This window comes from Cyclopterus lumpus, chromosome 18 (assembly GCF_009769545.1).
Source record: "Cyclopterus lumpus isolate fCycLum1 chromosome 18, fCycLum1.pri, whole genome shotgun sequence".
Taxonomy (NCBI): domain Eukaryota; kingdom Metazoa; phylum Chordata; class Actinopteri; order Perciformes; family Cyclopteridae; genus Cyclopterus; species Cyclopterus lumpus.
In genome coordinates, this window is record NC_046983.1 from 4,633,743 (window position 1) to 4,660,169 (window position 26,427).

The 26,427-nt window shown below is 44.8% G+C and overlaps 1 protein-coding gene across 1 annotated transcript in view; it reads right to left on the bottom strand.

Moving 5' to 3' along the window:
- Positions 1–26,427, bottom strand: part of actn3b (actinin alpha 3b) — a 30,305-nt gene that overhangs the window by 2,002 nt on the left and 1,876 nt on the right. Inside the window, exons 2-15 of the mRNA XM_034557275.1 lie at positions 24,193–24,363; positions 8,495–8,609; positions 8,007–8,126; positions 7,304–7,390; positions 5,740–5,827; positions 5,511–5,589; positions 3,025–3,106; positions 2,771–2,856; positions 2,592–2,684; positions 1,457–1,687; positions 1,202–1,349; positions 900–1,050; positions 466–574; positions 244–384 (exon numbers count right to left, since the gene is read on the bottom strand). Coding sequence (XP_034413166.1) covers positions 244–384; positions 466–574; positions 900–1,050; positions 1,202–1,349; positions 1,457–1,687; positions 2,592–2,684; positions 2,771–2,856; positions 3,025–3,106; positions 5,511–5,589; positions 5,740–5,827; positions 7,304–7,390; positions 8,007–8,126; positions 8,495–8,609; positions 24,193–24,327 — 1,665 coding nt within the window. The 5' untranslated portion in view covers positions 24,328–24,363. The remainder of the gene's footprint in view (positions 1–243; positions 385–465; positions 575–899; positions 1,051–1,201; positions 1,350–1,456; positions 1,688–2,591; positions 2,685–2,770; positions 2,857–3,024; positions 3,107–5,510; positions 5,590–5,739; positions 5,828–7,303; positions 7,391–8,006; positions 8,127–8,494; positions 8,610–24,192; positions 24,364–26,427) is intronic.

Consider the following 26,427-nt stretch of genomic DNA (forward strand, 5'->3'; position numbering starts at 1 on the left):
TGCATGGCTAAAATACCGATATATTGATATATTCCTGCTGATCATTTGTTTCCTGTCTGTGCAGAAATTTTAAGAGCTACGTTTCCTTAATCTATACATTTCTTTGCTTTTTCCGGACAAGAATTCAGATTTATTTCACTAAACTATCAATTAGAGACGACCTCTTGTGTATTTTATAGATTTGACTGAGTTTCTACTGTAAAAGCATTAAAAAAATTTAAAAAACGTAGTGGCGTCCGGCACCTGGATCTCCTCGATGCTGTGGACGATGAACATGTCCTGCAGGTCCTCCATGGCTCCGTCCATCCAGTTGTTGAAGGGCGCCGCCCTCTTGGCGAACTCCAGGTACAGCTGGTCGATGGTCTCCCACAGCTTCTCCACGCGCTACAAGACAACACCAGACGGTTAAAGAAGGTCCCGTCTCCTCTCCTCCCCCCGTCGTTGCTGCTCGTTCCTTGCGTGTACCTCCAGGGCGTCCCTCCTCTTCTGGGTGAGGGTGCCCAGGTTGTCCCACTGGTCGCAGATGCCCTGGCAGCGGCCGTTGACGGTGGCGGCATCGTGGTAGTCCAGCTCGCTGGAGGAGACGGCACCATTACATCATTTTTGTACTTTTCTTTTAGCTTTTTTTGTTAGTTTTTTTTTAAGGACAGAACATTCCCCCTTCGTGACTTCCAAAAGCAGATATTATGCGTGTCGCGCATATATATTCAGAGTTACGGTGCTGAACGCCGCATAAAGCATCAAAGGGATCATATCAGAAGTCTCCGTGAACTGGAGATCAGAGGGTTCTGCTCCGTCCTTTCATCTTCCAGCCCCGCTCATTAATATGACTTCCACTCATTCCCACTTTTGTTCTTCACATCCTCGCGTCTTTCACACACACACACACACACACTTACTTCAGCTCCTGGGCGATGGCGGCGATCTGCTCCACTCGGTCCTGGTGAGCGGCGAGGTCGCTCTCGAAGGCCTCGTGCTTCCTCATCAGGGCTCGGATCTCCATCAGGGAGGCCGACTCGTAGTCCTTCTGGGAGAGCAGGTCCTCCTTACCTGAAACGCACACGGGGAGAAACCCACAACGCGCTTCAGACGTGACTTCAGTTCGCCTTTTGGCCCTTTTCTTTGTTTAGTATCCCCAATAATTAAGTTTTCATGACTGAGTGCCAGCAAATGTGGAGATATCCATATCCCAGCTCCCTACCTCCAGTCCAGGACTCGTGCATGGAGCACTTCTGCTTGAACTTCTCGGCCAGGTGGTCGAGTCTCTCCAGGCGGCGGATCTCCGTCAGCAGCCACTCCTCGTAGCCCTTCTCCACCTGCTCCAGGCCCTTCCAGGCGTTGGCAATGTCCTGGTGGGGAGAGAGAGAGTGTTGTGTTCTCATTCATCCTGTTTTAAATGTCTGCTTCAGGGTTCTTTAAAGGTAAATCTCCAGTTCCACAACGGCGCAGCGCTCACCGACACCATCTTGCCCTCGGAGGGCATGAAGGCGGGCCGGTTGCTCAGCCTCAGCTTGGTCTGCAGGGTGTTGAAGTTGATCTCCAGCTGGCACTTCTCCTGCACGCGGGGCGGCTTGTGGATGCGCCGGTAGTCCCGGAAGTCCTCCAGCTTCTGCTGCATGGAGCGCATGGTCTGCTCCGCCGTGCGGTTCTCCAGCCAGGGGATGGTGCGGCGGATCCACTCCAGCAGCTGGGAGACGAGAAGATTATCTCCTGGTTTATAACTGGAATACTTTGTCTACGTCTCAGTTGGTTCCTTTCATATTTATGACGTTAAAGGGTCCGTTTCTTTTCCGTTTCTCTTAAAAAAAAGGACGTTGCTGTCGGGTAGTTTTTCAGTATTTATTTATTTTTAATCTCTTAATCCCCATTTAACGGCCGTGAACACCTGCGAGGCCCTTTGCTGTTATTTTAAACGTCTTATTGAACGGAAAAGCAAATCAATTAAAAACTATTCTCGAAAAGGATAATTAAAATGAGAAACATAATTCTTGCTATTTAAAAAAAAAATGTTACACTTCTTGGCCTCAATCTTAACTTTAATATCCAGATGCAGGAACGTAGAATTACAACACTTTGTTGTTAGATAAGATAAGATAAGATAATCCTTTATTAGTCCCTCAGTGGGGAAATTACAGGATTACAGCAGCATTGCTCACAGTAATAAGTAAAAAACAAGTAGTATAATAATAGAAATAAGATAAAAGAGTAAAAAAACAAGAAGAATATTATATATGCAGATGGAGTAGAAATAGAATAAAGTGGATAAAGTGTATAAAATAAGTAAAAAAATTAAAAAGTACTTAACAAACCTTCCTTTGTTTCAACAGCAAATTGTATTATATATATATATACAGTATATATTATATATATATTATATTATATATCATATTATATATATATATATATATTATATTATATATAATAATATATATTATATATAATAATATATTATATTATATTTATATATAATAATATATTATATATATAATATAAATATATAATAATAATATGTATATATATATATGATGTCGGTGCTCTGGGCTGCAGTTTCACAGACAGCGTGGGAGGAGACGGTTGCAGCGGTTTCTCACCTCGCTGGCCAGCTTCTCGTACTCCTCCATGAGCTTCTCGTTCTCCTGGTTCACGGCCAGAACTTTGCAGATACGGTTGGCGGCCGTCTCCGCCTGAAGGACGGGAGTAACAATTAATACACATTTACATAAGAGAATATATATATTACGACGACATGAAGAACAAAATACCGTCTGACCTGCTCAGCGCCAGCAAACGCGTGGTAGAAGCAGGACACGTAGGTCATGATGGCCTTCTCATCCGGTTTGGGTGTGTTCACAATATCTGGGGGAGGAAGAAATAATCACGGTAAAATATTATTAAAATGGTTGGAAAAAAAACACACACTATTGTTATTATTATTACATTATGTGTAATTTATCTTGTTTTGTAAAGCATTGGGTTAGGGTTTTGTCGTTCTGATGGTGCGTTCGGGGTCCAGGTTTTTCTCACCTTCGGCGTCGAGCATCTTGGGGATGTCCAGGAACTTCTCGGCCACTTCGAACGCCGTGTTCAGGTTACCGATGGGGTCGTCCTGCAGACACACACACACACACACACACCGTCACCGCCAGGCCAATAACACAACTATCGCCACGGCGACCATCGAGAGGATTTATACCCTTTATTAAATCAACCAAACAATGTTTAATGTGTGGATCTCATTTTAGTTTTCTTCAAAGAGGGTTGAGAGGATGTGTGCGCTTTGCTATCTGAAAAAAATAAAATATGTTTCTTCTATTTTTGCGAATGTTCAAATTATATTTTTTCCCCATTTTCAGCACAAAATATCAGAAAATATTGGTATCGACCCATTCCATTCCTACAATAAACTGGTATTATAAGTCAAATGTGAGTCCCTGGCTAACGCGTACGATTGTGAATTTGGGCATGAAGGATATTAAATATAAAAAAATATATTTGACATTTACATACACTAAACACGCTCACAGGATGTGACTTCTAATGCAAAGAAAGTACTGACAGTAAAGATAAGAGATGCATGAGTGACAATGTTCATAATTCAGAATGAAGGAATCAGAAGAGAGAGAAAGGATAAACAGGAAGGAAGGATAAACAGGAAGGAAGGATAAACAGGAAGGAAGGATAAACAGGAAGGAAGGATGAACAGGAAGGAAGGATACACAGGAAGGAAGGATAAACAGGAAGGAAGGATGAACAGGAAGGAAGGATAAACAGGAAGGAAGGATGAACAGGAAGGAAGGATACACAGGAAGGAAGGATAAACAGGAAGGAAGGATGAACAGGAAGGAAGGATGAACAGGAAGGAAGGAAGGATAAACAGGAAGGAAGGATGAACAGGAAGGAAGGATACACAGGAAGGAAGGATAAACAGGAAGGAAGGATGAACAGGAAGGAAGGATGAACAGGACGGAAGGATAAACAGGAAGGAAGGAAGGATAAACAGGAAGGAAGGATGAACAGGAAGGAAGGATGAACAGGAAGGAAGGATAAACAGGAAGGAAGGATGAACAGGAAGGAAGGATGAACAGGAAGGATAAACAGGAAGGAAGGATGAAAAGGAAGGATAAACAGGAAGGAAGGATGAACAGGAAGGATAAACAGGAAGGAAGGATGAACAGGAAGGATAAACAGGAAGGAAGGATAAACAGGAAGGAAGGATAAACAGGAAGGAAGGATGAACAGGAAGGATGAACAGGAAGGAAGGATGAACAGGAAGGAAGGATAAACAGGAAGGAAGGATAAACAGGAAGGAAGGATGAACAGGAAGGAAGGATGAACAGGAAGGAAGGAAGGATAAACAGGAAGGAAGGATGAACAGGACGGAAGGATGAACAGGAAGGAAGGAAGGATAAACAGGAAGGAAGGATGAACAGGAAGGAAGGATGAACAGGAAGAAAGGATAAACAGGAAGGAAGGATGAATAGGAAGGATAAACAGGAAGGAAGGATGAAAAGGAAGGATAAACAGGAAGGAAGGATGAACAGGAAGGATAAACAGGAAGGAAGGATGAACAGGAAGGATAAACAGGAAGGAAGGATAAACAGGAAGGAAGGATGAACAGGAAGGATGAACAGGAAGGAAGGATGAACAGGAAGGAAGGATAAACAGGAAGGAAGGATGAACAGGAAGGATGAACAGGAAGGAAGGATAAACAGGAAGGAAGGATGAACAGGAAGGATGAACAGGAAGGAAGGATAAACAGGAAGGAAGGATAAACAGGAAGGAAGGATGAACAGGAAGGAAGGAAGGATAAACAGGAAGGAAGGAAGGATAAACAGGAAGGAAGGATGAACAGGAAGGAAGGATGAACAGGAAGAAAGGATAAACAGGAAGGAAGGATGAACAGGAAGGATAAACAGGAAGGAAGGATGAAAAGGAAGGATAAACAGGAAGGAAGGATGAACAGGAAGGAAGGATGAACAGGAAGGATGAACAGGAAGGAAGGATGAACAGGAAGGAAGGATAAACAGGAAGGAAGGATGAACAGGAAGGATAAACAGGAAGGAAGGATGAACAGGAAGGATAAACAGGAAGGAAGGATGAACAGGAAGGATAAACAGGAAGGAAGGATGAACAGGAAGGATAAACAGGAAGGAAGGATAAACAGGAAGGAAGGATGAACAGGAAGGATGAACAGGAAGGAAGGATGAACAGGAAGGATGAACAGGAAGGAAGGATGAACAGGAAGGAAGGATAAACAGGAAGGAAGGATGAACAGGAAGGAAGGATGAAAAGGAAGGATAAACAGGAAGGAAGGATGAACAGGAAGGATAAACAGGAAGGAAGGATGAACAGGAAGGATAAACAGGAAGGAAGGATAAACAGGAAGGAAGGATGAACAGGAAGGATGAACAGGAAGGAAGGATGAACAGGAAGGATAAACAGGAAGGAAGGATGAACAGGAAGGAAGGATAAAGAGGAAGGATAAAGAGGAAGGAAGGATGAACAGGAACCTTTCTCAGTTTGGAGTAGTCAATGAGGTCCGGTCTGTGTCTGTGGATCAGGGCGCACAGAGCCAGGCCGTCCTTCCAACTGAGAGGCGCCGCGTGGATGGAAAGAAGTGGGAAAAGGGAAAGTTTCAGAAAAAGACTCACGGGGGAGGAAACACAAAGAATAAACATCAGAACTAAAAAAGATGGCTGCACTTCCCGGTGAAGCCACAGCTCGGCGTCGTGGACCCACCTGATGTGGAAGTTCTGCACGTTGACGTTCCTGTAGGGGGCGGTCTTCCTCTGGCACCACAGCAGCAGGCCCTCCTTAGCAGAGGTCTCTGGGGAAGGGGGTTTATTACAGCATTATTATATTTAAATAAAAGGAGAGAACAGGGGGTTTATTACAGCATTATTATATTTAAATAAAAGGAGAGAACAGGGGGTTTATTACAGCATTATTATATTTAAATAAAAGGAGAGAACAGGGGGTTTATTACAGCATTATTATATTTAAATAAAAAGAGAGAAGAGGGGGTTTATTACAGCATTATTATATTTAAATAAAAAGAGAGAAGAGGGGTTTTATTACAGCATTATTATATTTAAATAAAAAGAGAGAAGAGGGGGTTTATTACAGCATTATTATATTTAAATAAAAGGAGAGAACAGGGGGTTTATTACAGCATTATTATATTTAAATAAAAGGAGAGAACAGGGGGTTTATTACAGCATTATTATATTTAAATAAAAAGAGAGAAGAGGGGGTTTATTACAGCATTATTATATTTAAATAAAAGGAGAGAACAGGGGGTTTATTACAGCATTATTATATTTAAATAAAAGGAGAGAACAGGGGGTTTATTACAGCATTATTATATTTAAATAAAAGGAGAGAACAGGGGGTTTATTACAGCATTATTATATTTAAATAAAAGGAGAGAACAGGGGGTTTATTACAGCATTATTATATTTAAATAAAAAGAGAGAAGAGGGGTTTTATTACAGCATTATTATATTTAAATAGAAGGAGAGAACAGGGGGTTTATTACAGCATTATTATATTTAAATAAAAAGAGAGAAGAGGGGTTTTATTACAGCATTATTATTATAAAAAATACATAAAAAGAGGGAACAGGGGTTTTATTACAGAATTATTATTATAAAAAATAAATAAAAGGAGGGAACAGGGGTTTTATTACAGCATTATTATTATAAAAAATAAAAATAAAAAGGAGAGAACAGGGGTTTTATTACAGAATTATTATTATAAAAAATAAATAAAAGGAGGGAACAGGGGTTTTATTACAGAATTATTATTATAAGTGGATTTAAAAGAGGATGAATGATAATAAGTAAAGAAGCCAAAGTTGATAATAAACAAACTACTCTTTTAAAGTCAGGCTCGTGTAGTTTCCTGCACTCGAGGTGGCGAAGGAAGTGAAGCAAGATATTGAGGAGCGGCGTCAATAAAAGGAGAGTTGGAGGAGATGAAGCCGAAGGTCAGAGGTGTGAGGAAGGTCTCAGACTTCATAAAAACAATCTTTTCATCGGGAGACGAAACCTGCCCGACGACGGGAAGGTTGTTTAAAGGGACATGTGTCGGATGGACTGAATCATAACATGTGATGTACTACCACACGTATTTTTGAAATCACATGAGCTACAACCGGTTAGCTTAGCATAAGGACTGGAAAGAGGGGGGAAACGGCTAGCCCGTAAAAAGTAACAAACTCCATCTCCCAGCAGCCGTGAGAGGAACTCATTAACATTCCACACACACACACACACACACACGCACAAACACACACACACACCTTCCACAGAGATGTCCTGGATGGCGAAGCGCAGGATGATGGTCCAGATCATACCGAGGGTCATCTTCCCGTTACCGTCGACGATTTCTGTCAACACACACACACACACACACACACACACATTATTAATCACGGCAAGAGAGAATATATGAAAGACTAGAAGCATCTATACGTTCTGTGTCTGCTATTGAAACAAGGCTTTTTGAGGCTGCTGCCCGAAGAATCAAAAAGAAAATCAAGTCACATGACAATGTACTCACTGTTTTTAAGAGATTAAACTGACTAAACAACTAAAGCAGATTTAGACTCAATCTGAGCATTCAATTTACATTAAAATGTAAATTAGGAACATTTTCACTATTTAAAAACTACTGTTTTTTGTATCTCCCTTCTTTATAGTATATCTAATTTAGTAAGTGTTTATAAATGACAACATTAATACACAACCGGGTTTTTTTTCTCCATCATTTGAATTATGTATCACACAGAAAAAGCTTCCAATATTTAGAGTGAAGTATTTTAAGATGAATGAAACCACGTTGGTTTGCTTTACTGCTTTCCTGAACTTCACCGGCCATCTGGTGCTTTAATACGTCCAAGAAATGCAAATACGGTGCGACCTTGGTATATTAATTTTTTTTTTAAAAGAGACAAAAACAATAGGAGGGAGGAGAATAAGAAAAAGGGGGAGCAGGACTCTCACCCTCGGCGCCGATGGACACCAGCTTCACCCCTTTGCTGCAGATGAAGTCCAGAGCTTTGTTCACGTTGGCGATCTTGTGGAAACGCATCTTGCCTTTGTCGGGTTTGGGCAGCCTCTCACCTGGAGAAAAATAATTAAAGAATAGTTACTTTTATACAGTTATGTCAAAGAAGCTCTGGCTTTAAATGTGAGGATTTGTTGAAGTTTCTATTTAGCACATGTGAAGCAGAAAAAAACAGCTTTTCATGAGACAATATGTGTAGTTTAGGATATCATTCCTATAGCAGGTGTAACAACTGTTTGTTTAAATGTTACCGAGAAGAATTAAGGTTGAAATGACGGCGGAAAAATATATTTACGCTCCCATTACATCCTCGGCCTGAGAGATTATTAAAGAGTTATTAAAATGTAAAATTACAAAGAAAATGACACGAAAAGGATCATCCACTGTGTGTGTGTGTGTGTGTGTGTGTGTTGATGACATCCACCTGATATGACCTCCAGCAGCAGCATGAGTTTGAGGCCATTTCTAAAATCATCTTCAATGTTCTCGATCTGTGTCCCGGCCTTCCTCAAGTGGGAGTTACACCAAGCTGTGAAGGTCTGAGGGAGGGAGGGAGGGAAGGAGAGAGGGAATGAGGGAGGGAAGGAGGGAGGGAAGGAGAGAGGGAATGAGGGAGGGAAGGAGGGAGGGAAGGAGAGAGGGAAGGAGGGAGGGAAGGAGGGAGAGAAGGAGAGAGGGAGAAGATGGAGTGGGTTACACTGTCACCTTTCTGACTGTATGACAAGCACATTGAGAGACACTGACAGCAAGCGCTATGACTCTACCTGCTATACACACACACACACACACACACACACGCACACACACACGCACACACACGTTTCCCTTTCGAGAGCCGGGTCAAAACTGCTTTGCAATGCAGGAACTGTCCGCTTCAATTTGCGACATTTGTAACGTCAGCTCTGATGTTGTGTGTATGTGTGTGTGTGTGTGTGTGTGTGTGTGTGTGTGTGTTCACATTCCCGAGTGTGAGTGTGCGTACGGGCTGCTGCTGTAGAGCCACAACTTTGCCAGCGTTGTTGGAGGATGTGTGTGTGGGCGTAGAAGCAGAATAAGTACATGAGCTGAATAACTAACTACAGATGATGGTGTGGGCAGAGAGAGAGAGAGAGAGAGAGAGAGGGAGGGAGAGAGAGAGAGAGAGCGAGAGAGAGGGAGAGAGAGAGAGAGAGAGAGAGATGTATACTAATCAGAAATCACACCCGGTGTGCGCTCAGTGGAGGTGAGAGCAGACATTTCCATGACAGCGGGGCACATTGCAGGTGTACGTCACATATTTGTGTGCTTCCATGTCTGAAGCGTGCACTGAAACGTGCACTGAAGCGTGCACTGTTACGTGCACTGAAACGTGCACTGAAGCGTGCACTGAAGGATCAACATGGACGGAGAAGCAAAAGCAGACCGGGACGAGATGACCGGAAGAGAGGGAAGGAGAAGAAACCGGTGTTTTTGACTGGGAGAAACCACACGAGTGACCCTCAGCACTGTAGAGCTGAGATAATATACATATACATATATATGTATATAAAAACTAGTGACAATTAACTCCACTATAACCAGCTACAATATTAAAGTGTGTTTTACATATTAATGGTACAAAGATTTCTTATTAATCCAAATGAATTATTACATAAAACAAAACTAAATTATTTAGTATATTTTGTTAACAACACTTTTAATGAAGTATATTCATATTGCAGTATCGGTAATTATATTTAAATATAACTACTTCTTTCACTCCTGGCAGTATGGCTGATGGAAACATTGCAACATTTGGTTGTGGAGGAGTGAGAGGAGTGAGAGGAGTGAGAGGAATGCCCGGGCCCCGCTGTAATTCGATGTAAGGGTCTGGAGAGACCAGCCGGGGTCCCAGCAGGTGCTCGGCTCCTTTGCCACGCATGACCAAATTTAGACGGGCTCCTAATCCAGCACACACGGGCAACTAGGCCAAGTCGGCGAGGAGACGAGGTGGAGGAAGGAGGAAGGAGGAAGGATGCAGGGAGCCAAAGGAGCGGGGAGGAGGGGCGGTGGGTGGGGGCTAAATTAAGTTGAAGAACAGGGAGGAGGAGGAGGAAAGACTGAAAAGTGAAGGAGGGGGGAGGCTAAATCGGGTTGCTATGGGACACCACCGGACAGCTGAGAAGGCAGGATTCCTGAGGTGGATCGTAAGAGTCCAAGACGGAGAGAAGAGGAGGAGGAGGAGGAGGAGGAGGAAAGAATGGATTGATGTATAAAATAATAACTGGAGAAAGTAGTGTGGGTAAGACGAGAGGGAGGAAGCCTCGCCGACATCAGAGGAAGTAACCGGGCCGGTAATTGAAATCCAGGATTCATTGGACCTCATGAAGCTGGAGGTTCAAACATGATCCAGGATCCCGTTAAGTCCAACGTGCTTTAACGGATCAGCGCGGTATGAAATAAATAAAACAATTATGTGCCATACCTGGGATAGTGGAGCTATTATTTCCAGTCCCACGCTCTGTTATCCCATTCCACGGGGTTTGTTTTAAAGCCTGTGGTGGTCTACAGAGTCCACCGGCATGAGGTCACCCTCCATCCTGGCATCACCCCCCCCCCCCTGTCAGTCTGGCAGGGCCTCTTTTACAGGTCCTTCTTGTAAAATGAGGTCACAGTGGCCGAGCTGAATGCCTGTCATAACTAGCCCCGCCCCCAGGGGAAGCGGGGCTGCTGACCCTCAATACAGCTGACACACACACACACACACACACACACACACACACACACACACACACACACACACACACACACACACACACACACACACACACACACACACACACACACACACACACACACACACACACACACACACACACACACACACACACACACACACACACACACACACACACACACACACTTCACTGAAGGCGCAGTGTAACCATGAACTCCGTCTCAGATCGTCCTTTCATTAATTACATTTCTGCTAATTAGGTGGATAATTGATGAAACCCGCAGGATGGTCTCAATCTTTGCCGCGGAGGGCGCCTGCAGATTTAATCACGCACGTCTTCGGTGGCTGATTTCCTTAATTAGCGGCTTTCAAACCCGGCGGTCTGATGAGGGGGAACATGGCGGCGTGGCGTTCGTACGGGGAGCGCCGCTCTGCTTTGGGCTCACGGGCTTCAACACCTCTCGGCTCAGAGCCACCGTGGAGAACTGAATATATATATATGAGGTAATGCAGGAGACAATAAAGCTTTACGAAGGGTCCATTCGGAAAGCACTTAAGAGGCCAAATGCATTTTGGGAAATCTATTGTCGTCAAGTTTCTGAGGGATTCATCCCGTGAGAGGCGGAGCCTGAGCACTTGACTGACAGCCCGTAACCTCCTTCTTTCAAGTCCAGTTAGCTTGACGCAGCGCTCAGGATGCGTTTATGTTTCTTTCTCTTCTGCGGTTTTTTGTTTGTTTGTGCAAGAGCTGATGCATTTAGAATAAATATGCTATTGTGATTATTTTTTACTGGGATTTGCGATATTAGAGCGAGTGAACATTGAAAGGATTCGGGGTGGAGCAGTGACGTGTTCCTGAAGTCGGTAGAACGTGACGATGTTTTAAAATAACATTGCATTCTTATTGCGATTTAAATACAAGTTAAACCTTTTTATTTAGCAATCTAAATGCATTGGATTTGAATATTCATGAGAAAAGTAACAATAACGCACCGTATCCACGTCTGCTTGAGAAAAAAGACAAATACCAGAAGAAAAATGCCAATTTTTCCGAGTTTGGGCAGTAGAAACTCTAGTAGTAGTTAACTTTAATGTTAACGTGTGTGAACGGTAACGTGTGTGAACGTTAATGTGTGTGAGCGTTAACGTGTGTGAGCGTTAACGTGTGTGAACGGTAACGTGTGTGAACGTTAACGTGTGTGAGCGTTAACGTGTGTGAGCGTTAACGTGATTGAACGGTAACGTGTGTGAACGTTAACGTGTGTGAGCGTTAACGTGTGTGAACGGTAACGTGTGTGAGCGTTAACGTGTGTGAGCGTTAACGTGTGTGAGCGTTAACGTGATTGAACGGTAACGTGTGTGAACGTTAACGTGTGTGAACGTTAACGTGTGTGAGCGTTAACGTGTGTGAGCGTTAACGTGATTGAACGGTAACGTGTGTGAACGGTAACGTGTGTGAACGGTAACGTGTGTGAACGTTAACGTGTGTGAGCGTTAACGTGTGTGAGCGTTAACGTGATTGAACGGTAACGTGTGTGAACGTTAACGTGATTGAACGGTAACGTGTGTGAGCGTTAACGTGATTGAACGGTAACGTGTGTGAGCGTTAACGTGTGTGAACGTTAACGTGTGTGAACGTGTGTGAACGGTAACGTGTGTGAGCGTTAACGTGTATGAACGTTAACGTGTGTGAACGTTAACGTGTGTGAACGGTAACGTGTGTGAACGTTAACGTGTGTGAGCGTTAACGTGTGTGAGCGTTAACGTGTGTGAGCGTTAACGTGTGTGAGCGTTAACGTGTGTGAACGTTAACGTGTGTGAGCGTTAACGTGTGTGAGCGTTAACGTGTGTGAACGTTAACGTGTGTGAACGTTAACGTGTGTGAGCGTTAACGTGTGTGAACGTTAACGTGTGTGAGCGTTAACGTGTGTGAACGTTAACGTGATTGAACGGTAACGTGTGTGAACGTTAATGTGATTGAACGGTAACGTGTGTGAGCGTTAACGTGTGTGAACGTTAACGTGTGTGAACGTGTGTGAACGGTAACGTGTGTGAACGTTAACGTGTGTGAGCGGTAACGTGTGTGAACGGTAACGTGTGTGAACGTTAACGTGTGTGAGCGGTAACGTGTGTGAACGGTAACGTGTGTGAACGTTAACGTGTGTGAGCGTTAACGTGTGTGAACGTGTGTGAACGGTAACGTGTGTGAACGGTAACGTGTGTGAGCGTTAACGTGTGTGAACGTTAACGTGTGTGAACGGTAACGTGTGTGAACGTTAACGTGATTGAACGGTAACGTGTGTGAACGGTAACGTGTGTGAACGTTAACGTGATTGAACGGTAACGTGTGTGAACGTTAACGTGTGTGAACGTGTGTGAACGGTAACGTGTGTGAACGTTAACGTGTGTGAGCGTTAACGTGTGTGAGCGTTAACGTGTGTGAACGTGTGTGAACGTTAACGTGTGTGAGCGTTAACGTGTGTGAGCGGTAACGTGTGTGAATGTTAACGTGATTGAACGGTAACGTGTGTGAGCGTTAACGTGTGTGAACGTTAACGTGTGTGAACGTGATTGAACGTTAACGTGTGTGAACGTTAACGTGTGTGAGCGTTAACGTGTGTGAGCGTTAACGTGTGTGAGCGTTAACGTGTGTGAACGTTAACATGTGTGAACGTTAACGTGTGTGAGCGTTAACGTGTGTGAGCGTTAACGTGTATGAACGTTAACGTGTGTGAACGTTAACGTGTGTGAGCGTTAACGTGTGTGAGCGTTAACGTGTGTGAGCGTTAACGTGTGTGAACGTTAACATGTGTGAACGTTAACGTGTGTGAGCGTTAACGTGTGTGAGCGTTAACGTGTATGAACGTTAACGTGTGTGAACGTTAACGTGTGTGAGCGTTAACGTGTGTGAACGGTAACGTGTGTGAACGGTAACGTGTGTGAACGTTAACGTGTGTGAACATTAACGTGTGTGAGCGTTAACGTGTGTGAACGGTAACGTGTGTGAACGTTAACGTGTGTGAACGTTAACGTGTGTGAACGTTAACGTGTGTGAACGGTAACGTGTGTGAGCGTTAACGTGATTGAACGTTAACGTGTGTGAGCGTTAACGTGTGTGAGCGTTAACGTGTGTGAGCGTTAACGTGTGTGAGCGTTAACGTGTGTGAACGTTAACGTGATTGAACGGTAACGTGTGTGAGCGTTAACGTGTGTGAACGTTAACGTGTGTGAACGTGTGTGAACGGTAACGTGTGTGAGCGTTAACGTGTGTGAACGTTAACGTGTGTGAGCGTTAACGTGTGTGAGCGTTAACGTGTGTGAACGTTAACGTGTGTGAACGTTAACGTGTGTGAGCGTTAACGTGTGTGAACGTTAACGTGTGTGAGCGTTAACGTGTGTGAACGTTAACGTGATTGAACGGTAACGTGTGTGAACGTTAATGTGATTGAACGGTAACGTGTGTGAGCGTTAACGTGTGTGAACGTTAATGTGATTGAACGGTAACGTGTGTGAACGTTAATGTGATTGAACGGTAACGTGTGTGAGCGTTAACGTGTGTGAACGTTAACGTGTGTGAACGTGTGTGAACGGTAACGTGTGTGAACGTTAACGTGTGTGAGCGGTAACGTGTGTGAACGGTAACGTGTGTGAACGTTAACGTGTGTGAGCGGTAACGTGTGTGAACGGTAACGTGTGTGAACGTTAACGTGTGTGAGCGTTAACGTGTGTGAACGTGTGTGAACGGTAACGTGTGTGAACGGTAACGTGTGTGAGCGTTAACGTGTGTGAACGTTAACGTGTGTGAACGGTAACGTGTGTGAACGTTAACGTGATTGAACGGTAACGTGTGTGAACGGTAACGTGTGTGAACGTTAACGTGATTGAACGGTAACGTGTGTGAACGTTAACGTGTGTGAACGTGTGTGAACGGTAACGTGTGTGAACGTTAACGTGTGTGAGCGTTAACGTGTGTGAGCGTTAACGTGTGTGAACGTGTGTGAACGTTAACGTGTGTGAGCGTTAACGTGTGTGAGCGGTAACGTGTGTGAATGTTAACGTGATTGAACGGTAACGTGTGTGAGCGTTAACGTGTGTGAACGTTAACGTGTGTGAACGTGATTGAACGTTAACGTGTGTGAACGTTAACGTGTGTGAGCGTTAACGTGTGTGAGCGTTAACGTGTGTGAGCGTTAACGTGTGTGAACGTTAACATGTGTGAACGTTAACGTGTGTGAGCGTTAACGTGTGTGAGCGTTAACGTGTATGAACGTTAACGTGTGTGAACGTTAACGTGTGTGAGCGTTAACGTGTGTGAGCGTTAACGTGTGTGAACGTTAACATGTGTGAACGTTAACGTGTGTGAACGTTAACGTGTGTGAGCGTTAACGTGTGTGAACGTTAACATGTGTGAGCGTTAACGTGTATGAACGTTAACGTGTGTGAACGTTAACGTGTGTGAGCGTTAACGTGTGTGAGCGTTAACGTGTGTGAACGTTAACATGTGTGAACGTTAACGTGTGTGAGCGTTAACGTGTGTGAGCGTTAACGTGTATGAACGTTAACGTGTGTGAACGTTAACGTGTGTGAACGTAAACGTGTGTGAGCGTTAACGTGATTGAACGGTAACGTGTGTGAGCGTTAACGTGTGTGAACGTTAACGTGTGTGAACGTTAACGTGTGTGAGCGTTAACGTGTGTGAACGGTAACGTGTGTGAGCGGTAACGTGTGTGAACGTGTGTGAACGTGTGTGAACGGTAACGTGTGTGAACGGTAACGTGTGTGAACGTGTGTGAACGTGTGTGAACGGTAACGTGTGTGAACGGTAACGTGTGTGAACGTGTGTGAACGTGTGTGAACGGTAACGTGTGTGAACGGTAACGTGTGTGAACGTGTGTGAACATTAACGTGATTGAACGGTAACGTGTGTGAACCTCAAGACAACACAGGTATTTATATCTCACTGCCGGTGCTCAAGAAGCCTCCAAGGTTGACGTGGTCGACCCGGTTCACACCTGTCCACTGCAGCTACCTTTGACACACACCTGTTCACAATAACGGGCCGCTCACATGCTCTCAGTGTACAACATAAATAAATTTGAACACACACTCCACACACACACACACACACACACACACACACACACACACACACACACACACACACACACACACACACACACACACACACACACACACACACACACACACACACACACACACACACACACACACACACACACACATCTCCAAATTAATAACGCTACCGGTTTTAAGCCACATTGTCATAATTTGGCACCCGTCGGCCCACCTGTCTCTCTCCTACTTTGAACACACACTCCACACACACACACACACACACACACACACGCACACACACACACACACACCCACACACACCCACACACACACACACCCTTCCCCCACAATGACACAACAATCTGCAGCACCCCAAAGTCAGCGAACCACAGGTCAGAAGATTATTAAAAACACATCTCCAGTTATTGGATTTCTTTTTTTTAAGCAATAAAGGATACGAGAGAGAAGTTGACACTCTTTTGCACCGTTACACATGGTATTGGTTCTTTTAGGTATAAATAAATAAATATATAACTTATGAGTGAGTAGGTTCTACTGTGAATGATCATCGTCTGCAGACACTAGAAGACGAACTTTTCCTTTTTCAAAGTCATATAAAATACTGCTTATTCTCTCTTTTTAGTGTCATTCACATTGTGGTTAGGAAAAAAAACACAACAGGTGTAGCCCCCCCTCCCCCCCCTCCCTTAACTCCTCCTCCTCCTCCCCTGAGTGGCCTTTAAATACCTCTCAACACAGACCCGGGGCCCTGAACTTGGGAGCCACAAGGACGAAAGAGCCAAGAGGTCGACGCCAATAACAACTACCAGTACTGCAACTTAGCTCGTCGTCACGGTGACGTCACACCTGTCGCTGCAGGTGCTTTTTATTACTATTCATCGTTTTCAAGTTGGCGCAAAAGGCCAAATCAAAATGCCGATGACTATAACGATATTCAAAAGGCCCCTCCGTCATTGAAAAGTGAAACGTTATCCTACGATTGTTGACGTCACATTGTGGTTTAAAGTCAGGAAAACGTCTTAATGCCTCTGAAAACATTTCAAATTCAACAATCTTTGAGGGGAAAATCTAGTTTTTTTGCTCATGTTCAACTCATGGACATGTCGTTTTGAAAAGGGTTTGAGAGGAGACACTGTCTCAGAGGTAAATATGAATTAGTACTATTTAGAAACAGGAGGGACCACATGCAAAGGTCATCAGCTTGATTATGAAAAATGACGCTTCACCAGCGAACAAAGAGGAAATCAGGCAACTTCTCCTTCCTCCTAAATATCAACAGGTCCATCCAGATAGGAAAACCTTTCTCTTAATCTCTCTAAATGGTTATTATTATTCTGTGAACAGCTGTTCCATTATCAGCAGCCGTAAGTATATAAATCCCCAACATCATTTTATCCTTTACACCTCTAAGGATTAACAAGCCAGTATCACATCAGACCCGACCGCGAGGCCCGAGTCCAAACCCGTGGATTTATGTCCGTGTTCAGAGGATAAAAGGCCTAGGCCTGTGTGTGTGTGTGTGTGTGTGTGTGTGTGTGTGTGTGTCATCTCCGTGCCAGATGCCAGTGAGACATACTGTGGGCAGGAGGGATTTCAGCTGGTGAGGGAGCAGGTGGAGCAGGTGGAGCAGGCGGTGAAAGACAAAAGTCCTCCGCCCACCGACACCGTGAGAACAATACCAATGATTTTAAAATATCCATACGCGTGTGTCGGTGAAGACATCCGGGAAGCGGATGGTTAACCCGGTTCAGTCAATCACGACCATCGCCGCGGCAACAGATTGACGATGAGAGGCGCGAGCGCGAACAACGAGGCTCCTCGGCACTGTCTCCGTGTGTGTGTGCGTGTGTGTGTGTGTGTGTTCACATGTCAGAGGAGCAGGAACACAATGGGACACCTAGCAACGTAGCATGTTAGCATGCTAATAAGGGATAACTAGCACTAAGCACAACCGAGGCTGACGCAGGTATTTGGTCGTAAACCATAAGGAACAAAGTGACACGTTGACCTGACGGTGGGGCCAACGTTCTGCTAGCATGTGTGTGTGTGTGTGTGTGTGTGTGTGTGTGTGTGTGTGTGGTGGGGTGATGGGGTCTAATTTCAAAAGGCAAGTTCTTTCTCTGAAATAAGATGCAAAACTGTCCAGGCAGATCTCGGGTCAGCTAATTCTATCTGAACAGGAGCCCCCTTCACGAGGTCCTGTGCGTGAAACCGATGTAACAGTTTCCCAGCATTCATTTAGCCAAAAGACGCCGACCTTTGCGTTTATACCCCACGGACCTTCCATTGTAGAACCGCAAAAAAAGGTTGTTTAATGCTCAAGACGATCTCGCGCGGACACGTCGGCATTCAGGAAGTCCTGGTTTAGCCGCTTGCACGTGGCAGTTAACACCTGAGGCAACAGACCCCCCCCCCCCCCGGGGTGCGTTTAAACGCTCCCATCAACCAGGAAGTTACAGCTCCAGGTTAGGGTGAAGTCAAAGATGACGGCCTTTCTTCTGTTCATTATTTTCGACCGTCTTCGTGACCTCAGTCCTATTATAAGAGACCCGACTTCTGCTCCCACCTGCCTATAAATACCCGCCGCGTGGCACAACATCGGGTCGGCGCTCCAGCCGGTCTCGTTACTAGAAGGAAACGGACCGGGTCGACACGAACGCAGCAGTTAAGTCCGACGCCATCAGGACCCGAGGTCACGGACTTTCTGCTTCCTTCATAAACAAGCCTCCATTTTCCTAAAGAATAATAACTAAAACTGGGATGGACGGATCTTTCCGTTTTAGTTTGTTTAGTTTCAGTTTGCTCCTTTTTATTCTATTTACGGGGACCCCCACAGGATGGCTCTGATCCGATCAAAACGGCCGCCCTCACAGCCCATCAATCATTATTTCTCCGACTCCTTCGTGCTCATAAAATACAGTGAATGAATGAAGACAATTTCTCTCCCTCACACACACACACACACACACACACACACACACACACTCCTCGGCCCTTCCTCCGGCCTCCCGGGGCTCCTGCACTAAAGCAGTTTATAGAAGCCTCCCTACATGGACACGGCTTCTGGAATAGCAACTGCTACTTGATCTGACTCGGAGTCCTCTCACCTCTCCGCTTACACGCAGCGCTTGTACGCCTCGTCGCTACGGCGATCAATGCTTTTTATTTCTCCGACACAGTTCACCTGGAATGAACTTCGGCGGACCATTTTTTTGGGGTTCTTTTCTTTTTGAACTGCGGTCGCAAGACTTTTATGAAAAGCGACTCACGTGAAGAATATTCCTACTTTAAACGTAGTCGTGTCTTATTTTATTCCTCCTTGAGAGAGCGCCAGAGGAGTTGCGTAACATTCTCGAGGCAGGAGGCACCGAGGAAGGACTCCTTCGGCGACTTCTGTGCTCCCCGTCTGCTTTTGGTTTTGTTTACAAACGACAAAACATATTAGTGAAATCAGAAAATACACAACATCTCCCTCCGGGAAAAAAAATGAAAAAAGGAAGTTTCTATGTGCTCCGCTGGTCCGGCGACTGGAAATACCCCAAAGAGAGCGTAGCCATTCCCGCATGGCCATCACATGCTCCTCACATGCTCCTCACACGCTCCTCACACGCTCCTCACACGCTCCTCACACGCTCCTCACATGCTCCTCACAGAGGAAGTTGCATCTTGGGATTTAGGTTCTGTCGTCCCGCCCGAGCCGTGGGCACAAATCAGCGGAGCGGGCCAAATGCGGGGAATTAACGAATAATCAAATGTCTTCACTGACGGTGCGAATTAAGGCTGAAAAAAACCCATCCCATCCCAGATAAGAGAGCAGATGAAGTACCCCGTGACTATGAAACTGTGAAGGGAACACAAAAACGATCAACGGCCAAACGGGGTTTCCCCAATTTTCAGGCTGTCAGATTAATTTGTAACTTGTGTTCAGTTTAGCGAAGAAAAAAAAGGAGCTTAAACGTCATAATGCTGTTATTAATAATAGAAAAAGGCCCTCGAGGCAAAACATGTCATGCACAAAGAAGCACTTTCCCAATCTCTCGTTTCCTTGAAAGATGACCACGGGGCCACAATTACATTTTTTTAAAAAGCGCCCGTGTTTCCCGAAACCGTCTCCGGCGGCGTCAGGTAAAAAGGTGAGGATCGATGACCTCGTCTGGCCGAGCAGTTCAAGTGCAAAACCAGATTAGACGAGAATAGATTTGATTACGCGGTGCCTTCAGGCTCTCTCTCCGTGGATAAACATCCCGTTACGGGAGGTAACTTCACACCACTTGAAGCGGACGGCGATCCGTCTTTTTTGGGGGCCACTTCATTCACTTAATAATTGATTTTTTGTGTTTAATTATGGAGGGGGTATTAGTAATAAATGTGGGAATAACCCAAAGACTGCGTGTCGTTTGTGTTATTATCCCGTTTACGTGATACCTGCTCATGAAACTGGGTGATAATTCAGTGTTTTAGCTCATTATTTAGGCAAGATTCTAAGAAATTAAAATGAACAAATGAATTATTTAAGTACAAGCTCAAAAAGGCGATTTTATTAAATGCCGTGAACGATTTCGACCTCTTTTCGTGAAGAAATACCACTGCCGTCACCCGGGTGACTATTTTTACACTTCCTGAAGAAGACAAACATCAGTTTGCGCTTGAGGAGAACACAAGAAGGATGTTTGAAGACGCTAATCCTCCAGCGTGAGGCTAGCGGCGGGTCAGCTGCGCCCACGAGCTCGTCGATAACCCCGTGTAATGCGTATTTATAGCTTATTGCTAACGCGAGCTCGGCTCGGCGGCCGGCCGCTCACTTAGCGAGCAGCTGAACTCTTAAACTATGTGAAACGGAAGATGACTTCAGTCACAGTGGGGAACCTTTTCGGTTAATATTCTTTTTTAAACGTTATACAAAACAATAAAAAAAAGTAGCCAAAACTACAACGTAGTGGCGCCATCGGCGGACGTCCATCGGCGGGGTCATGCGGTGCTTTTCTAATAAGAAAAGCCACATTGTGAGTTCATCTTCAAACAGCCATCGACCCCCTCTTTTAATAAAGAGCACTACTTTTTGTAGATGTGCTCGGCTGAGACATCGGGAAGTTCGTGGAAACATCGACTTCGGGCCCGTTCGCCGACTTAAACCCACAACCCCCTTCTTCTGTCTCGGATCGCGGTTTGCTTTGAGGACAGAATACGGCCCTTTCCTTTCTTATTCCATCTGCAATACCTTGAATAGCACTTAAATGTCCCTTACCGATAGCACTTTGTTGTTTAGCACTTTAGTAGCACTTAAATGGCACTTACGGATAGTACTCTGTAGTTTAACTTTATTGAAGAAATTGTACTTGCTTGATTCTTGTTGTTCTGAGTTTGGACTCATGGTTTAATGCACTTATTGTAAGTCGCTTTGGATAAAAGCGTCAGCTAAATGACATGTAATGTAATGTAATGTAATACATCATGCAAGTTGTCCCCCCCAAAACTCACAAGAGCTGCTTCATGGTTTATTTATATATACATATATATATATATATATATATATATATATATATATATATATAACCCAATGTGTCAAGATGGTCAATTCACTATTTCCAAAGTCCAGTATCGGGTTCGACATCCCTGTGTGTTGACAAACACGTAAACCAAGTGGCGCGCAGCTTCTTCTTCTTTCTTTTTTTTTTCCACTGAAATTTCAAGGAGAGAACAGGTGGTCGCTGAGATTTCCTTTCATATTCATTACGTTGCGAAATGATGCAGCGGCTATATTCACGCGCTGATATCACCTCCTTAAGCTGGACGGTGCATGCCGAGGAGAGCAACGGGGTACGGTGACCTCCTCCCCCGGGAGGTCGAGAGGTGAGGCCGCGCTCGGACGCTCAAGGACGATGTTATCGTCTTACGTTCAAAAGTGAGTGACAGGTGCACGGCGAGCGGGAGGAGAGGAGAGGAGAGGAGAGGAGAGGAGGGGAGGGGAGGGGAGAGGAGAGGAGAGGAGGGGAGTGGAGAGGAGGAGAGGAGAGGAGAGGAGGGGAGGAAGTAGGAACAAGAAGAAAAGAAAGAAGGTGTGCCGTGGAAAAAGATACAAAGGAATGTGTCAAGAATGGCCGCCCGCGGGAGGAAGTGTTCCCTCTCGACTGGAGGAAAGACAGACGAGGGAGCGAGGGAGCGAGGGAACAAGGGAGCGAGGGAGCAAGGGAACAAGGGAGCGAGGGAGGAAAGGAGGAAAGTAGGGAAGGAGGGAAGGAGGGAAGGAGGTTGAAGCGGAGCAAGTATTTTTAGCAAGATGTTTATTTGTAGGTCTGTGAAACCAACCCGGGCTGTATATCGACGAGCCTTGCGATCTCTCTCTCTCTCTCTTCCTCACTCTATCCCTCCCTCTCTCTCCCTCTCTCTCTCTCTCTCTTCCTCACTCTATCCCTCCCTCCCTCTCTCTCTCTCTCTCTCTCTCTCTCTCTCTCTCTCTCCCTCTCTACCATCTGTTAAGGTCTCTCAGCCTGTCGGCTCTATAGTTCGTGGGACATTCAGCAGATGCAGAGTGCAAAGTAGCATCTGAACACGTGAACCCAAAAAAATAATAACAATAAGTTCTGCGCTCCAATAGTGCAGATGAGGTGTTATTAGATTAGATTAAATGAGATGATATTGGATTAGATTAGAGGAGATAATCCCTTTCGGGGAAATTCATTTGTGGTGACGCTCAAGAATAGAATACAGAAAATAATATAAGTATATAAATTGGTATAGAGAGATATCATAAAAATATTTAAAAAAATATGTTGGCCAACTGACATCTGAATTATAATAGAAAAGCAACATTAAAATCATTAAAAAAAATAATATGATTTCACGATAAATAACTGAACCTGTCTTCCACATCGTGACTCTTGTTTATCCAATAAAAGGAAACAGGAAGTGGCTATTTCTACCGGCCAGGTGATCAAAATACATCTTAATTCATATTATTGTGGATACACACATTGAGATATTGATATTTAAATAGTTGTATTGCACACGATGAGTTCCCTGTTCTTGGTTAAAGTCACAACGTATACGTTTATTATTGTTCCAGCTATGAAGAAGAGTCTTTAAAAGATATAATGAACTTGTGTTTATCTTCGCTCTGTGATTCAATGTCAGCGAGTTAATCATCTGTAAACATTATTAATATAGACACAGACAAACGAACACGAAAACAAGACAACGTGAGGAATTAATTGGGTTGAAGTGTAGCGTGGCAGCGAAATGCGGCCCATTCATTTTAATATCATAATGTGTCATTCTCAAGATCTTAATGGTATTTCTAAACAACAAGACGTGCTGGTGAATCTGGTGAGGATCTATTTTCAGCTCCGGAATGCAACTCTGGTCCCTTCGGAGAAAAATGGCGGCCAGGCTGAAGCCAACAGTTGCACCGGCTACTTTTTAAACCAACCAGGGAAGGGTGATAATACACTTCACCTCGACCACACAACGTGTGTGTGTGTGTGTGTGTGTGTGTGTGTGTGTGTGTGTGTGTGTCGGGTGAATAATTACACAAATGTTTTTTGTTTTTTTAAAGTAACCTTTGTGCATCACTTCACCGCCTCAGTTGACTTTTTTTTTAAGCTCAGACAGGTAATTAAACGCACCTGTGGCCAGCTGGTCGCCTAGGCAACGGCTAACTTAGTATGGGCTTAGTAATAGATTTTTTTTTTCTTTCTCACAAACATTTAGTTTTTTTTAATTTATTTATTTGTAATAACAAACCAATTGAACAATTTACTAATTAAATTAAGAATGTAAGTAACGTGACAAAATGCAGGTGTTAAGTGTGTATTGTTCATTTAAATGACGCCGCTTTAAACCTTCTCACCTCGGGACTAAAATCGCTGGAAAAGTGACTTAAATCCAGATGCCTGAATGGAAGTTTCTCTCTCTCATCACTTTATACCTTTATTATTTATAGTTAGTGTCGCGATTTAAACCAAAAAACCCTGGACAACTGATATGTATTGTATCATTCCAATGCAGCCTGGTGGTATTATATTTAGACAGTCTTCGCGAGGCGAGGGGTAAGTTCACTGAAAGACAACACTGAGGAAACTTCCAAGGCCTAAAATATCTGCCCACGCAGCTTCCAGCGTGAAGTGCCAGGTGCGAGGTTAACGCGCACAGACCCAGTGTCGCGTTGGGCTGTTTGAGACGTGGAGCTAGTAGGGAGGAGGAAGGTGATTCTGAAACCATACCAATGTGTTAAAATGTAGCAAAAGTTACGCATTAGTAGTGTGAGGGCGTGGGTCAATCTGTGCGTAATTACGCACGGCGGCACAAGCGTAAAGCTCCGAATCCAGACCTACCTTTCTCTGCTGCTTCTCCCAGGCAGGGTCCAGCAACAGGTCCCGGTCCCAGTCGTCCTCCTGGGTCATGTACACCTCCTCCTGGTTGATCGTGTAGGAGTTGCTGTATGTCATATGGGTTTCGACAGTCGTCATGGCGCAGCCTCTGTTAGGACTTCACGTCCCCCTCAGCTTATAGAAAGAAAAAAAAAATGAATCAGCAATGGACGGCGCCGTGAGGGCAAGAACCACCTTGAGACGTGGGGTCTCGCTTTCAGGGGGGGAGAGACCGTTAGGGGCTGCAGAGACCAGACTCCACTGGTGCGAGGTGCCTGTGCGGAGGTGGTGCTCCCACTACCAGAAAACCCAGCTGGTCCGGTGCTCCTTTCCTGGTCAAAAGTGTCACACGTGACCGCACCCCAATAAGTATGGGAGCCGACAGCACGGGTATCAGGTTCTGCCCCTAAAAAGGTTTGAAAGGCGGGGTAGTCTCTCGCGGGCAGGGGGAACCGGCTTGTGAGTGGCGCAGAGGGGTGTCAATCACGCCCCCCGCGGACCAGAGAGGTTTTTATGGCCTGTGCAATGCACCTGTTGCTGTTAGTGACCCTCAATGGCAAACCCGGGTCTCTGTGGGTTCAGACTCCCAGAAAACAGAACCAGAGAACATTAACATTACTCAAAAGCAGCCCCCCCCCCCCTAAACATGGCTTTCTAGCAACTAAATAGTCAAACACTGACACAGGCTGCAGGTAAAAGCAGTTAATACTTTTTCTTTGTTCCATCATAAACTATACTAATGCCTCCAGTCTATAATTATATATATATATATATATATATATATATATCCATATATATCATTGGCACTGTCTAAGTACATACATTAAATTAGAATAAAAAGAGATCCAGGTGCTTTTATGAGAAAAAAAATGAATTTATTCATGATTGGCATGCAGACTGAAATACAGATCAAAAGGCATATACACACATGCATATCACAACCATACAATAGCATTTGTGTTTTTATTCACAGTAAACATGTTGACAAAGATTTTATCTAACATTCGTCAACTACCCCCCCCCCTCCCCCTCCCCCTCCCCCTCCTCCTTGACTTTGTGCTTTGCAGATTCAGATCTCTTTGCTCTCGAAGGCGACACATTAAACTAGACAGATGTTTATCATAATTAATCAGGCGTGTGACGGTAACTACACTCGGCTCGGTCCACTAACCCACTCGAAGGACTCTTGGTGGTTACGGAGCTGCTGCTGGGCCGAGGGAACTGGGTGGGTTGACCCCCGTAAACATAACAACACCTGTGGGAGTTTTGATGGTAACGTGGACCACAGGGGGAGAAGAAGAAGAAGAAGAAGAAAAAAAAAACAGACCTGGCCTCTGGTGGCGATGAAACATCCACGTAAAGAGGTGGACAAAATAACACGTACACCTCAGCCTGCAGCGTCGAGAGCAGCAACTAAACATGTTGAGCTCCTTAACAAATGCATGGATATTGTTTGGACTGCATTCATGTTGAGGTACGCCTTCATCTGAAGACACTGGACACCCGGGACTTCACCTCCGCGCTACGAGAGCTCGAATAGTCGCGATCGCATCGAATAAACCTGCAGAATCTCAAAACGTGCAAACTCAAGAAAGGCCAACGTGGTCTGTGGGGTTTGTGCTCAGACCACGTTGAGGTGCGTTCCAGGTGCACATCTCAGATCATTACCTGCTGCAGGAGAACAGATGTGACCCCGTGGGATCACAGGAGGGAGGGAGAGATGTGTGTGTGTGTGTGTGTGTGTGTGTGGTTCTTCAGCCGTCCAAACCGCAGAGGGCATGTAGGAGGGGGAGGAGGGAGGAGGCTGCAGCAAGCTGTCAGTGTGAATTCAGAGCAGCAGGGGGTGGTGGTGGTGTGTGTGTGTGTGTGTGTGTGTGTGTGTGTGTGGGGGGTTAAGAGATGCGTGGCTGACTTGCAAGCAGCACCCGAAGAAGCCTTTCGTGAGGGAGTGGGAAGGAGGAGGTGGCCGGAGAAAAAGATTATTATTATTATTTATTTATTTATTTTTAAACAGTGGAGCGCCCTGATCACGGAGGTCGGGGAAAGGAGGCGGGCCTTCATCTTCTATTTCTAAAGCTTCCATTTCTAAAAGCTAAAAGGCTTCGGGGTAATTCTCATAACATTCGACATCTTGTCTGTACACATTTCTACATTTTAGTAAACAAAAAAGGTGACGGGTAACCTGAGAGTCAAAGCTGC